The sequence below is a fragment of the Amblyomma mixtum genome, chromosome 3 (assembly GCF_055824585.1).
Source record: "Amblyomma mixtum isolate Tamu chromosome 3, ASM5582458v1, whole genome shotgun sequence".
In the NCBI taxonomy this organism is placed as follows: Eukaryota; Metazoa; Arthropoda; class Arachnida; order Ixodida; family Ixodidae; genus Amblyomma; species Amblyomma mixtum.
In genome coordinates, this window is record NC_143014.1 from 173,922,017 (window position 1) to 173,935,646 (window position 13,630).

General features: G+C 44.1%; 1 protein-coding gene across 4 annotated transcripts in view; it reads left to right on the top strand.

Moving 5' to 3' along the window:
- Nucleotides 1–800: 800 nt before the first annotated feature.
- Nucleotides 801–13,630, top strand: part of Uev1A (Ubiquitin-conjugating enzyme variant 1A) — a 32,920-nt gene continuing 20,090 nt past the window's right edge. Inside the window, exons 1-4 of one of the 4 annotated variants that reach the window (XM_089581969.1) lie at nucleotides 801–995; nucleotides 2,221–2,253; nucleotides 8,780–8,931; nucleotides 9,568–9,693. In XM_089581969.1, the coding sequence (XP_089438095.1) occupies nucleotides 971–995; nucleotides 2,221–2,253; nucleotides 8,780–8,931; nucleotides 9,568–9,693 (336 nt within the window). In that variant the 5' untranslated portion in view covers nucleotides 801–970. Of the gene's footprint in view, nucleotides 996–1,048; nucleotides 1,493–2,220; nucleotides 2,254–8,779; nucleotides 8,932–9,567; nucleotides 9,694–13,630 lie in introns of those variants that run through there. The other 3 variants (XM_089581967.1, XM_089581970.1, XM_089581968.1) reach the window with 3 other exon arrangements.

Consider the following 13,630-nt stretch of genomic DNA (forward strand, 5'->3'; position numbering starts at 1 on the left):
AGACGTCTTAATTCGAACAGGCGTCTACCCGCACCCAATATTAATTAAACATATTATCGTTCCGGAACCCTCCACTACGTACGGCATCTTTTTCTCTCTTCATTCACTCCCTCTTCAGTCACTGGGCGAGCATCGAGAATTGCGAGACAATTACTGCGCGCCATTTCCTTTCCTCAAAAACCAACAATTTACATGCACGTATGCGTGTGTGCACGGCGTCTTAATTCATGTGGCGGCCGACCAATCCTTTCGCCTCGGTGTCGGCGGCACGCGCATACAGTTGGATCTGGCTACGCAGCGCGTTTGCGACCAGCATTCCCTCCCGTTGTAGCGTCCCCATCACGACACAACCTTCGCCCGTTTCCCTCGCTGTGCGCCTCACGTCGGACAGTCCGCCTGCCATCTCAACCACGAATAATGGGATGCAGCGGCGAGAGCGCGAACTACACGAGCGACAACGACGACGTGATTTCGTCAGACATGCCAGATACAGTTGTTGCTGTAAAAAGGTGCAGCCCGAGGTTTTGGCAGGAGATCGATCGTTCCTGAACATTCCAGAAGATTGCTTGCACAAGTGTGCATGTCGACAATAAACGACAGAATCAAAGCGCCAATGGTTGCTGCATCACACAAATCAACATCAGTAGTAGGACGGCTAGATCTTGGTGCAGTTACAGTGATTAGCGCAGCCTGAGCGTAAGCGCTACGGTAAGCGGTTCTGTAATTACGCAAGGGTAGAAAGGCAACATCTTGGTCACGTGATGACATTGCAATGTAATACAAACTTTTACAACGTAGAGTTGCTAGCAACGTTACTAGAACTGAATAGCAGCTGGGTCCTCGGAGATATTAATCACTGGCTCAGCTCTGTTGCAGCAGTTACCGTCTGGTGGTTAGATGGTTAGATGCGGCCGTGAACTCGTGGGTCTCGTCAGTGTGGCAACACTGTTCTAATTGTTCTACGCTCAAGATGGCGGCTTCCACCTGCTCTGCGGGTAATGGTTCTTATTTTTAATGTAGATTGCCATGTGTTCAGTTCAAAATTTTAGCAGGAACTAACCAGAAGTGCACCTATGAAAGCTCTGTCAGTTGTTTCAGTCTTTGTCTACTTTTGTTGCTCGCATTTGAGACCTGTTTCCGGCGTGACACAAAACCTCGATCACGTCGGCCATTTTTCTGTGTGCTGTGACGTACGATAGTATTCGGGAATAATTCACGCTGCCTGGTTATGTACGACAAGCCGGAACTCAAGTGTCATGACATAATAGGCAGGGTGATTGATATTTTAAAGCTCTTATTTTGCTAGAGGTGTGGGATTTGTTTCGTTAGGGTTCAGTCGAAGATCCTGAGTGAGTAGATCGACTCTGTTCAGCTGGTCTTGACATTCCCGGCGTTGAGTGTTCTGCGCCACGCAGTGTTTAATTGCAGGCCTTAGTTGTGGAGGCTGGAAAGCTGTGTCTCCGACGACAGCGAAGTAACATTGCTTCTCAAGGTGACGTTTGCGGAACTATTGTTTTAAGAAACGCGGCAACGGTACTGTTTTGTTTAAATTTCGTATGCAATATTGTCAAGTATGAATGTATGTAGAATTCGTAGTATTCATATGTTCTCAGTAATTCTTGTAGTGTCTGGTTACTGGCCTTATCAATCTGAACTAAAAGAAAGGCTACCTGTCGAAGTTTATCTTCGCGTCGTAACTTGTTCGTCCTTGCGTTCATGTTACATTGGCAAATGAATGTCGCTGGCGTTGCTAATATATTCCACACGCTTGGCCGGCCAGTTTGTCGCTTTGCATGATGCTTGTTCTGGTTGGCTTTTAATTTGGTGGCTTTAACGTTATCACCGTAACGTTGGTGTAAACTGATCTCGCACTTTTGTTGAAATTCAACAGAGCAGGTAGGCGTGGTGACCAATCCCCCAGTTTCTTTTAACATTATCTGGTGTGCTTCATAGCTTGAAAGATTGCCCAGAATCCCCCTCCCTTGTTCCTCTCTTACGATGTGTAGGCAGTGCGAATTTCAGTTGAGGATAATGTGAGAAGTACAAACTTTGTATAATGTTTACTACTCTGTGCTGTATTGTTTAAAGTTAATGAGTGTTGCTGATTTCTGTGCTTTGCAGGCTATCACTAGTTCTTGACAGTGAAGTGATAGCGTACATGTGTTCAATTGTTGTGCTCAACTAGCATAAATGTTGGCTCTGGTGACTGTTCTTTTACAGAATGCGGCGAAAAAACAAACCGAAAACCTCCAGGTGTGGTGGCACATTTCTTTTCACGTTCATCCGTGTATTTGTTAAGACATCCTTGCATTGTGATTGTTACTGTTATGTAGTAACTGAGTCAACCCATAAACTGTGTTTTAACGCTGCTCATTGGGTTGTGAGTGTTAAGGAGCTTGAAAGTGAGTGTGTCCCATTGCAAGCCTTTGTTTTGTTGTTTGGCCCACTTTTTCAAGTAAAAGGAGAAATTGAAAAGTTGGCTAAGTTGTTCTCAGGGATTGCTGTACAAGCTTAATAAATTTGAACTTCTTTTAAATTAATACTGGTGGTCTAATTCTCCTGAAATGAAGCAGGATTACATTGGTTTCCTTGCATTTTAAGTATAGATGAATCACTTTGGGTGAATGTGAGCAAAAAAAGGAACTCTGCTGATTATTATGTTTAGTGTTTTTGTTAACATACTCCCCCTTTTATGGAGCCATGTTAATTTCTGCAGTTGTACTGGACAGTGTTAAGTTTGAATGAAGGGGATGGTAAAAAGCAAACCATTTTCACCAGGTTGTAGAGCAGACGTAGGTATGTCGAAAGCATTGTATTTTGAAAGGACATTTTATAGCATCGTTCCAGACTGAGCATATGAGAGGTATTTTATTATGGCAGGAAGGGGTTTTCAGTTAACATGGACTAGGTAAGTATTGGAAACAAGGTTTCTTTTGCATATTTGAGCATTGAGTGCTGCTGTTACAGTTATTATTATATTTTTATTTTATTTCATTTTTATTTTTTATTTTTTTTTTGTTTGCCAAATACTGTGCAGAGAGTGTCTTGCATACCAAAATGGTATCGCTGGTTTGGTGCAGTGGCTGGGGTTTTAATGAGACATTTGAAGGCGAGGCAGCATGGTAGGACTACAAGTCCTGAAGCTGACTATATCAGCTAGAGAGTGTACCATTTTTTCTTGTTGGGTGAGTAGTGTTTTTGGCCAGGGTGGGCTGCCAGCAACACTGGTGACAATTGGATGATTTTTTTTTTTTTTCAAAGCGAGAGGTTTGCATCATGACCAAAATTACTTTTGCAGTTGTATTGCCAAGGTATTTTTGAGATCTTTTGCTTGCCATGCTTGTTGGCCGTGTGGTTGCCACCAAGTCTTATGGAAACTGCTTTGTGGGTGCAACAGCTGTAAGCTGTCCCTCACTTTTAAAGGTGCACTGAAGAGGAATCTGAACTTGTCTTTTTGCTGCGAGAACTCGATCTACACGTTCCTAGCATTCTTAGAAACTGCAACTTATTGCCCTGTATGGCCGATTTCCCAAATTAAATCGAATTAACGGCCGGCTCCCGCCCTTTTTTTTTAATTCTGCCTCGTACGGTGGGCGGAGTCGACCAACGCGTGGAGTGCCTTTCACCCAGTCCCGTGGCGGCTTGCCGCTCTGCCATCGGCGGAGTAATACGTAGTAGTCCGTAGTAGCAAATAGTCCGCGCGTATTTTTATTTCTGCGGGCTTATTTTGCGGCTATATTGTCTGCGAATGAAACTATTTATTCATGGAAACCTAAAAAACAAAATAAAGCGAAAGCAAAGCCTCCACGGAGCTGTCTGAAAGGAACTTCACGCGTTGGTCGACTCCGCCCATCGTACGAGGCAGAATTAAAAAAAAAGGGCGGGAGCCGGACGTTAATTCGATTTAATTAGGGAAATCGGCCATACAGGGCAATAAGTTGCGGTTTCTAAGAATGCTAGGAACGTGTAGATCGAGTTCCCGCGGCAAAAAGACAAGTTCAGAATCCTCTTGAGTGCACCTTTAAGGGCCCCTGAATAGGTTCGGACAGCTTGGATGATGAAGTGCTCTAAAAAAATCCTGTGGCTGTGGTCGCATTGTGCAAATTTTATTATCATGTAGAGTCCACAAATTCAGTAAGGCCTTCCATGCTCTCAGGAAACTGTGCTGTTTTGTATAGTGTCTACTGTGTCATCAGAAGTTGAACGACTTAACACCTTGGCCAGCAGTAGAGACTTGGCATAGACAGAAAAAATGAAAGCCGTTGAGTCTTCGAGCTCATAAATAGATTTGCATTTCCTTCACAACCTGAAGGGGCTTGTCATCGTTGGGAAAAGTTGTGTTTTGAGAGAATCATTCAATGCGTTTAACAGGGACTTAATTTCCCGTAATTGCACAATTATTACACCTTATGAAAAAAATCGTTGCTGGGCTTGTTGCCTTGGCCTTGCCATTGTGAACCCAAATTTCAAACCCTATATTTCAGGAGCTCCTTAAGGGTGAAGTGTTGATCTCCCTTTTATTGGGTACATGTGTGTATTGGTAGCTGCAGCCAATAATATCTAACTTGGCAAGAAAAAAATTGCAAAACAAATTTACAGTTTCAGAAATTTGTTTCCCAGGCAACTAGTGGTTGGATCTATTGGCTGAAGATGCTGAACGTTGACTTTTACCCATGTCACGAAGGCACTTCAAATGCTGTTGAATGGATTGAACATTAACTGAACTGCCTGTTGGGTTATGCCACGCAAACGGCTGCATTGGCTGGCTGAATTGTGGTTTAGTCAAGTGTGGAATTCTCATTGAAACTCAAGACTTAGGACTATTGATTAAAACTATATTATAGTGAGATCTGGTCACAACTAGATGTTGCAAGCAGATATTTGTATGAAGGCAATTGCAGCAAATTATTTGACGGAAAGTTTTGTCGATGACCTACGGGGATGACAGAGTGGCTGTGACATTCTGCTGCTGTGCTTTTATAAGCTCAGCCTTGGTCAAGGCGGCTGCATTTTGATGGAAGTTAAATCCTAAACTGCTTGTATACTGAGATATTGGTGCATCTTAAGGAACTCTGCATGGTTAAAATTGAACTGGAACCCTCCATTATGGAATGCTAATTGGGCTTTAGCAAACAGTTTAAAACAGTAGCAGTTGGTATGCAATTGTTAAACCTCTGAAAAGCCATCAACATTTTTGTGTCATAGCGAAACACCTTGGATTTCTGATTTTCGGAGCAAGGTCAATGACACCTCTACCACCAGGAAGTTTCTTTTTGATGTATAATGTGAAGCTAGTGCACCGTTGCTTTTTTTTTTCTTGGTCATATTTGTGGCATAAAACAATGTTTAGAGAGGAGAGCACATAAGCCAAGGATAATTGCAACAGTGACCTTGTCATATGTGTTCTTCTTTGTGAACATTTTCTTTCATGCAGCTGTTATGTCTGAGAATTGAAATGAATCCTAATGTAGGGGGGTTTTTAGCACAAACAAAGGCAAGGACAAGAGAGGCGACACACACGCCTCTCTTGTCCATGTCCTTGTTTGCGCTTAAAACCCCTCTACATCAAGATGAACTACCAACTCGCCCAACAGGAAGTTTTAATTGAAATTAACTTTCCCTAAAGCTTTTTGTTTTTTAGTTAGCTGGTACTAGGTGCCTTGCCAGCAAAAAAAGCCATCCTGGCTGCAGGTGAAGCCTCCACCTGCCAGCTGCCATCTTCCACAGTTGGCAGGTGGCAAAGTGGAGAGAGGGGAATTTCCTTTCCTTTTTGTGCACTAGAACTAGGTGGGTCACTGGCGAAAAAGCCGTTGTGTGTTCTGGTGAAGCCTGGTGGTGTCCCGATGAAGGAGGGAAAACTTGTTTTGCGGCAGCTGCAGGCACGTGGAAACTACGAAACCCATGCACGCCAGCTATAGCCGAGCGGAATGGGGGTAGTGCGCCGGTTGCAGCCCAGTGGAAAGGAGGCAAACTGATTTCAAGGCAGTTGCAGCCAAATGCAAAGGCAGAAACCACGTTGCACCAACTGCCGCTTACATCGTCTGTAAAACCGTCATAAGTAATCTGTGCAAAGGGTCCATACATATTATGTAGTGCACCTACATTGCATTTAGTTTAAAGAAGTAAATCAGTGAATTAGTGGTTAATTTTTTATTTTGAACAATAATACATTTGGAAATTATTCCCTATTTCTGCCTGTTTTTGTATAAGGTGAAGTTTAGTGGGAACTGGACCTCGTTATTAAGTCTTAATTTTGAAATGTGTGCGGTAGTCTCTACATGCAAAACGACTGTGCAAAAAAAAAAAAAAGTCATAGCTGTTTGCTAATATAGCTCCTGTGCATAGCCTATAAAAAATATTGCGTTGTTTTCTCATTAAGGCCTAAATTTGTAGCCTGATATTAGCTGCACTCTATTACTATACACCGAGATTCATGGTTGAAAATGTATTTGCTGATATTTTGTTCAGTACTCCTTTCGCCGGTGATTTACTAGCACTTTGTGGGAATAAGCCATGGCATAGCACAGTTTGCTTTGCCTTGAGAACATTGCTTGATTTGTTGGTAATTGAAGCTCAAATTTTTGGCCACATTGAGTGGCTTAGCCATGCTCAGAGTCCCCCTAATCATGTTAGCTTGTGCCAAAGGATCTGTTAGAGTTGTATTGCTCTTCCGCTTGAGAGATTTGAATAATGGAGCTTGAGATGTCCAGAACATGTTGTAATATGTTTTATCATTTGTGATCTAGTGCTCTTGCCTAACAGGCTTTGCTTATCAAATCACGTTCCCTGTTCGAAGAAGTGGCAGTGAAATGATAGCGATAGGTGTACTGTATCATGCTTCATCCCCATGAGGGCACCCATTTCCAGGCCCATCTGGACCACATATGGCAGCACATTCTTGAGAGCACCCACAGCCCTGATCACACGGGTCTTGTGGCCCTGGCCCACCTTTGCAGTATTCTCATTAGGCAGCGCGTGAATGTAGAAGTTTTGGTTCCAACATTCTTTGACGCTGACTTTATACTCCAGGGGAAGTCCCTCGCACAGTATTGAGTTCATTTTGGGATGTGGTGTAAGAGCTGGTATGAAACTACAAAATCTATCAACAGGCCATATTCTTCAATAGGGTAGAAAGCTTGGCATGTCCTGCATCTGCGTCTGCATGTTTTGTATTTTGTGCTGTGACCTGCAAATTTAACAGTGCTTGCCTTTAATTTTTTTTTTTTGAGAGGCCAGTCAAGGCAGTCTCAGCCAAAGAAAAATGCTTGTGCACCATTTAGGTTTTCGTACACCGTAAAGGTCAACACATAGCTCGACTTCCAAGTGAAGTCTATCAGTGCAGTGTCTCTGCAGGCCAACTTGTTAGCTTGGGGAGCTAAACCTGGTGTATTGTGAAGTGGTCTTTTGCCGTAAGGCAGAAAATGTATGGCTATGAATATTTTTGAACTTGGTCTGGATACCAGCTAATGTGAATTAGGTTTCAACAGTGAACTTCATTTTGTTATTTACTGCTGGTGGTGCAGTGCAAACTATTTGACCCATGCTGGGATAATAACGTGATCCTAAATTGCTGTCAGTAAAGCATATTCTGTTCTTTCTCGAATATTTACTGTATGGTGCATCATATAGTGTTCAGGGAGTTTGAAGCAGTTATACTCTGCTACTTGTCGAACACCGTGCCCTCTCCTTGGGTGCAGACCCTAATGTTGTAATGCATCTCTAGTTGGGTACAACTCGAGCCACGATGCATGACAGCACATTGACACAATTGTCTGGAGGGCGCTGCATTTACCACTGTGTTCTAGAGCTGTATTTGACTATAGTGTCTTGCAGGTCTCTAGGGAGATGAGAGGCACCCCTTCCATTTTTTTTTCTTTAATGTCAACATCCATTCACCAAGTGTGCATTGGCCCACTGGTATTTTATTTGTTTACAGAATACTGCAAGCAAGAATCCCAAGCAGGAGTGGCATACACACGAAATAAAAAAAATTGTGGGGGGACACATATGGACATTTAAGGGTATGATGCGACAGCATTAATAGTTATTTAGTACTTTCTTGATTAGTACCTCTTTCTAGTTACACATACTCATCAACATACATCATTAGACATGACCACGTCCCACACCATGGGACACAAAGGTCTCTCTCTAACCATGTCATATGAACGTATCGCAATGTCCTTAGGGGTAGCGTGTCTGACTCACAACCTCAAGGTCATGGGTTTGATTCCCAACTAATTACCCCAATTTTATTTTTGGTGTAATTAACTTACTTTACATCCTTATATGTAGTAATGACATTTCAGTCATGCTACAACCTCATAGTCACAATTTAACTTGAGTTTTAATCATTTTCATTCCACAGCTTAACGTGTGGCGTTACAACCGTCTCGACCAATCTGGAATTAGTGTGACAACGTGCTCTGTTTTTCCTCCGAACATCCGCTCAAACACTGTTGTGTTAAAACTTATTAATCACCTTGACATCACAAGAAGGCACGGACCATTTGTGCAAAGTTTTTAATAATTATTGGCAGCATGTTTTGTGATGGCATGGCATTGCCCGTGATGGCACCTGTGATGTTTCTGTGGACGTTTGCAGTATTGCTGCTTATAACTGTGGTCATTTTTTTTTTAATGTGGGCTCCCTGTGGTGTGTAGAGCAGTAAAATTTGCCAAGATGGTTGAAGCCATGTGCCTACACACTGTGCTTGTGTATTCAAGATGTCGAAGCCTGTTTGGGGGCTCGTTAATAAAGCAGATTTCTGCCTTTCAGGCGGAGTGGTGGTTCCACGCAATTTCCGGCTGCTGGAGGAATTGGAGCAGGGCCAGAAAGGCGTTGGTGATGGCACCATCAGCTGGGGCCTTGAGGATGACTGTGACATGACACTGACCCACTGGACTGGCATGATCATTGGCCCTCCCAGGGTAAGCAAATTATCATGAAGTGGATGTTCTGCTGTGTACCGGTAGCTCCAGCACGAAAGGGAGCATGTCGTGTGCATTCAACAAATGATTGTTCTGCAAGTATGAGGGATAAGTATGTTTTTTCCTGCTTTCTATGTAACTTCCGTCTGAACGAATAGTAACCTTAAGACTTCTTTAACTTGAGTGAAATGACAACAGTTCTTGTCTGCAAACTGAGTGTTCCCTTTCATAGTGGAGCTACCTTTACTTTCTAGAGCCATTGGGGATAAGGTTTTCTTTTTGAAGAGTGAAAATAACCATCAGCTATCGTGTAATGTTTGGCTGTTTTATGTTTTGGCAGTGGTGAGTAACTTATGTGCTGCCATCTGACAGCAGCATAATTCCTCTTAAGCACCACTGCAAGAGTCCTCTTTAAATAAAAAGTCACGCTTTTATTCCATGTTATTTTTTTGCAGTACTTCACACATTCCTCGTAAGCTGATTTTAATTTTTTTTATAGGTGTTGACTTGTCCTTAAAAAAACTGCAGTTGCAAACACTTGCTTCTGTGATGTTATATATATAGAGCCAGTTATTTCTTCCTACACAAGCCCACTAGTATGTGGCATCTACTATTCATCCTGAATTGCTTTTCCAGACTCCTTACGAGAACCGGATCTACAGCCTGCGTGTAGAGTGCGGATCCCAGTACCCAGATGAACCGCCTTGTGTCAAGTTCATTTCAAAGATTAAGATGGTTGGCATCAGTGAGAGCAATGGTGGTGTGAGTACATTTTGCAGTGTGTTATCGACAAGGATTTCTTTCATTTGTAGTTGTCATCACTACATGGTGGCTCCTACAAAGGTGAAATTGCATGTGTCTCATACCAGATGCAATTTATTCCAACCCGGCATGGCTGCTGGTTTTCGTGCCTTTTGTTGGTTCAGCAAGGGTGAGAGCGGCTGCAATGGCCACTGCTAAATAGCAGCCGCACTATAAGCGCAGTCGCATCTGCCAACTCTCCCAAATTGTCTGGGAGACCCCCAAATTTTCAGTCAAACCTCATTTATATGGGCATGATCTTAATTCTCTTGAAAATTGTCCGCGACTTTATTCCAAGATATTTTTTCCAAATTAAAAAAAAGCTTGCTGCATGCATGCAGTATAAGGAAATTGTAATCACCAGTACGTGCTTGTTCTTGGGCCGAAGCCAAAGCGACTGAAGCTACTTTAAGTGCCGGAAAGTTTTCGACCATCTGGACTTATTCATGTTTCTGTGATGAACTACTAACTTTTCTAAGAAAGGGACTAATGCATGTTTTTGACAAATTTTTTTTTCAATGGTGTGGAGTCCAAAAGTTGTTTTTCGAAATAAACAGCGTGATATTGGCACTGATCCCATGGTGCATGAGCCACTATGTTTAATTTTTTGTTGGTTTCTATTTTCTGTTGAGCTTTTATGGCATGTTTCCGGGCAGTTAGGCATTTTTTTTGCAATAGACCTCTCCGTGGTGTAAGCAATGTGATATCAAAGGTGTGTTCCTGATGGGCAAAACTGTCCCCTTTCACTTCTGAACTGGTTTTGTTTGAGACGAGTGTTCCCCCCTGTCTTTCTTCTCCCGAATAGAGACGCCTCGCTCCCCGCAGGGGCGTCTGCAGTGTGCAAATGTTGGTGAGTTGCGACACCACAGGTTCCTGAGCATCCCCAGGGACATTCCCGCAGGGGGATGATGGTGAGCAGTGCGTCACCACGGACCCGAGCATTCGCGCTTAGCCGTGCGTGGCTCAGCCGTGTCCGGGGAAAAGGGGATCCTGGTGGTTGAGCTTATGCTGAGCATTTGTGCCTTTAAGGCCCCTCGGTGGAGGCAACACACCTCCGGCCTGACCCAACCGTGGGAAATTAGCATAGCCTTTTCCTGTCCTCCCCTCTATCCTTCACTTTCCTATCTTCTTTCTCACAACTTTCCTGTATCCTACTCACTTCTTGGTTTTTCCTTTGCTTCCTGGTGGTGAGGGTTTACCTTGTGTAGCCAACTGCCCTGAGTCTCGTCATATTTGGTTATAGTTGGGGTGCACAGCTGGCATGGGCAGGGCTTGCTTGCAAGTTCCTGTCTCCCGTCCCCTCGTTGGGCTCCATGGTGAGTGGCTGGCACTGTGGCCGAAACACATTTTTTAGGGCTCGTCTTACTTCAAATAATAATCGCACTCCGAAAAGAGTGCGGACTGAAGACCTTACAGCCCATTGCTTCCGAAACACGACGCAAACATTTCCAAAATACCACATCATCCACAGTGAAACTGAAAAAACTACCAAAACAGTGTCCCCATTCATGGTGTCCAAATGTGTGACCGATGCCTTGGGCACGGGCTACAAGTTGACGAAAATGCCTAGTGGTGATCTGCTTCTAGAAATTAGACAACAACCAGCACTCCAAACTGTCCAGCATAGTTTCAGTAGGAGACATTCTTTTTTCAGTAATCGTACACTGATCCTGAACCACCGTCTGTGGTGTGATATCCACTGAAGGTAAAATGCTTGAGGGTCTCAAAACTCAAAAAGTAACCATTGTCCTTCGCATCAAAATTGGGAAAAAAAACAAGTACCAACCAAACATCTCGTCCTCACCTTCAACTCCAGCACACTCCCCGAATACATTGAAATAGGTTACCTGAAAATCAAAATCTGACACTATATCCCAAACCCCAGAAGATGTTTAAACTGTCAGCAATATGGCCATGGGTCACAGAGTTGCCGTCGTCAACAAACCTGTGCGAAATGCACCTCACATGAGCATGTTTCTGAAAACTGAAGAAGCAGCGCTGTGCTGCGCAAACTGTGAAGGAGATCACCCCGCCTACTCAAGGTCCTGCCCTAGATGGAAAACTGAAAAAGAAATAATCTCTCAAAACAAAAGAAAACATTTCATTCAGAGAAGCTTGTAATAGACTGTTGCATAACATCAACACGTCTCTTTCACTGCAGGAACAAATTTTGCTAATGTGGTGCGTAGGGGTGGCACACTACACCGGGCTCTGGCCAATGCCCAGGCAAAGCCCGAGGCAGGGCGTCCCCCGTCCCCGGCAGGCACAGCGAAGGCTGCTCTGCCATCTCTGAAAAACTCAGGGGGCACTTTGACTGTCGAAAGTGCGTAGAGGCGAAAGTGTTTTACGCACCACTTTCACTGCTTCTGTGGCACTGGTGGCGTCACATGTAATTGAGTACTAATTACTAAGTGATGACAAATCACTAATTAGTGGTTAATTACTGATTAATGCCTGAATACTAATTAACTGCTAATTAATGATGCTTAAGCTTCGCCTTTAGGAGTGAAATGCGACAGCGTGTTGTAGCGCTGCCAGGGAGTCCACGGAACGCCACCACCTGTTCGGCGCGATGCCTTGCCGTTTGAACGCAACGGTTTTTGAGGAAAGGAAATGGCGCAGTAATTCTCTGTCATCTCGGTGGACACCTGAACCGAACCGTAGAGGAAGGGAGGAAGTGGGAGTGAAAGAAGAAAGACAAAGATGGCCCGTAATGAAGAAAATGAAAATTGTATTTGAGGAAAGAAAATTACGCAGTAACTGTCTCACATATCTCGGTGGACACCCGTCAAAATTCAGGGGGTGGGGGGGTGCACTTTTTTTACCTAAAGTGCGGTCACTGATGTATGGCTAAGATGTTAAGCTTCGCCTCTAAGAGTGGAACGCGAGAGCGTCTTGCAACGCTGCCAGGGAGTCCATAGAACGCCATCGCCCATTCGGTTCTACGCCTCGCTCGTCGGTAAATTGGTTTTTGAGGAAAGGAAATGTATTTATCTCTCATATCTCGGTGGACAGCTAAACCTCGCCGGAAGGGAGGAGGATGGCAGTGAGCGAAGACACCGTATTCACTAGACGTGCCTTTGTTCATTCCAAACCGTCGAGGTGGCATGGCGGAGTGGATAGCATGCTCGTCTCGCACTCTGAAGACCGGGGTTCGATTCCCGAGCTCGACCAATTTCTTACTCGGTTTTATTTATTTATATGGCCTGACTAGAAAAGTTAATTAGGCTAATTGGGTAATTAAGCAATTAACTAAGCTCAGTCCCACTTACTTGGAGCATCACTATATGATCCCTTCAATTGGTTGCATGGTTACTAGCCAAAGTACAATTGGCCCCGTTTGAAATTGCCACACTGTGACGTCACGACCGTTTCGACCAACTGAAAAGCGTGACATTTCTGTCGACAACTGCTGCTTACAATGATGAGACATTAAAGGCTTTCGCCTTAAAAGGGCCCGCTGGCCCCTCGGTCGGCTGCCCTCAAGGCTTCCCCCAGTCGGGAGAGGCCTACAAACCGTACACCCGTGGGCTCTCCGCAGACCTCCAGAGCCCCTATCTAGCGAGGCGATGGACCCAACGCAGAACTCACTCCTGCTGCAGTGGCGGCACTGCTCTCTTAAGCGAAAAAGAAAAGAGCCCAGTAATGGCACCCCCAAAACCAGTATCCCACGTTGCCAACTACACTCCCAAAAATTGTCCAACATGGCGTTCCTTATACACTGGAACTGCTGTCGAGTATTAAATAATTACAATGACATAAAAGAACTTTTAAGCACACTCTCCCCTGTGGCTTTATGCCTGCAGGAGACCAACTTTGGTCCCAAACAGAAGAATATCTTAAAGAAGTATAAAGTCTTTTGGTGTGACCGAGAACAAGCTATAGGCTCTAAGGAGGA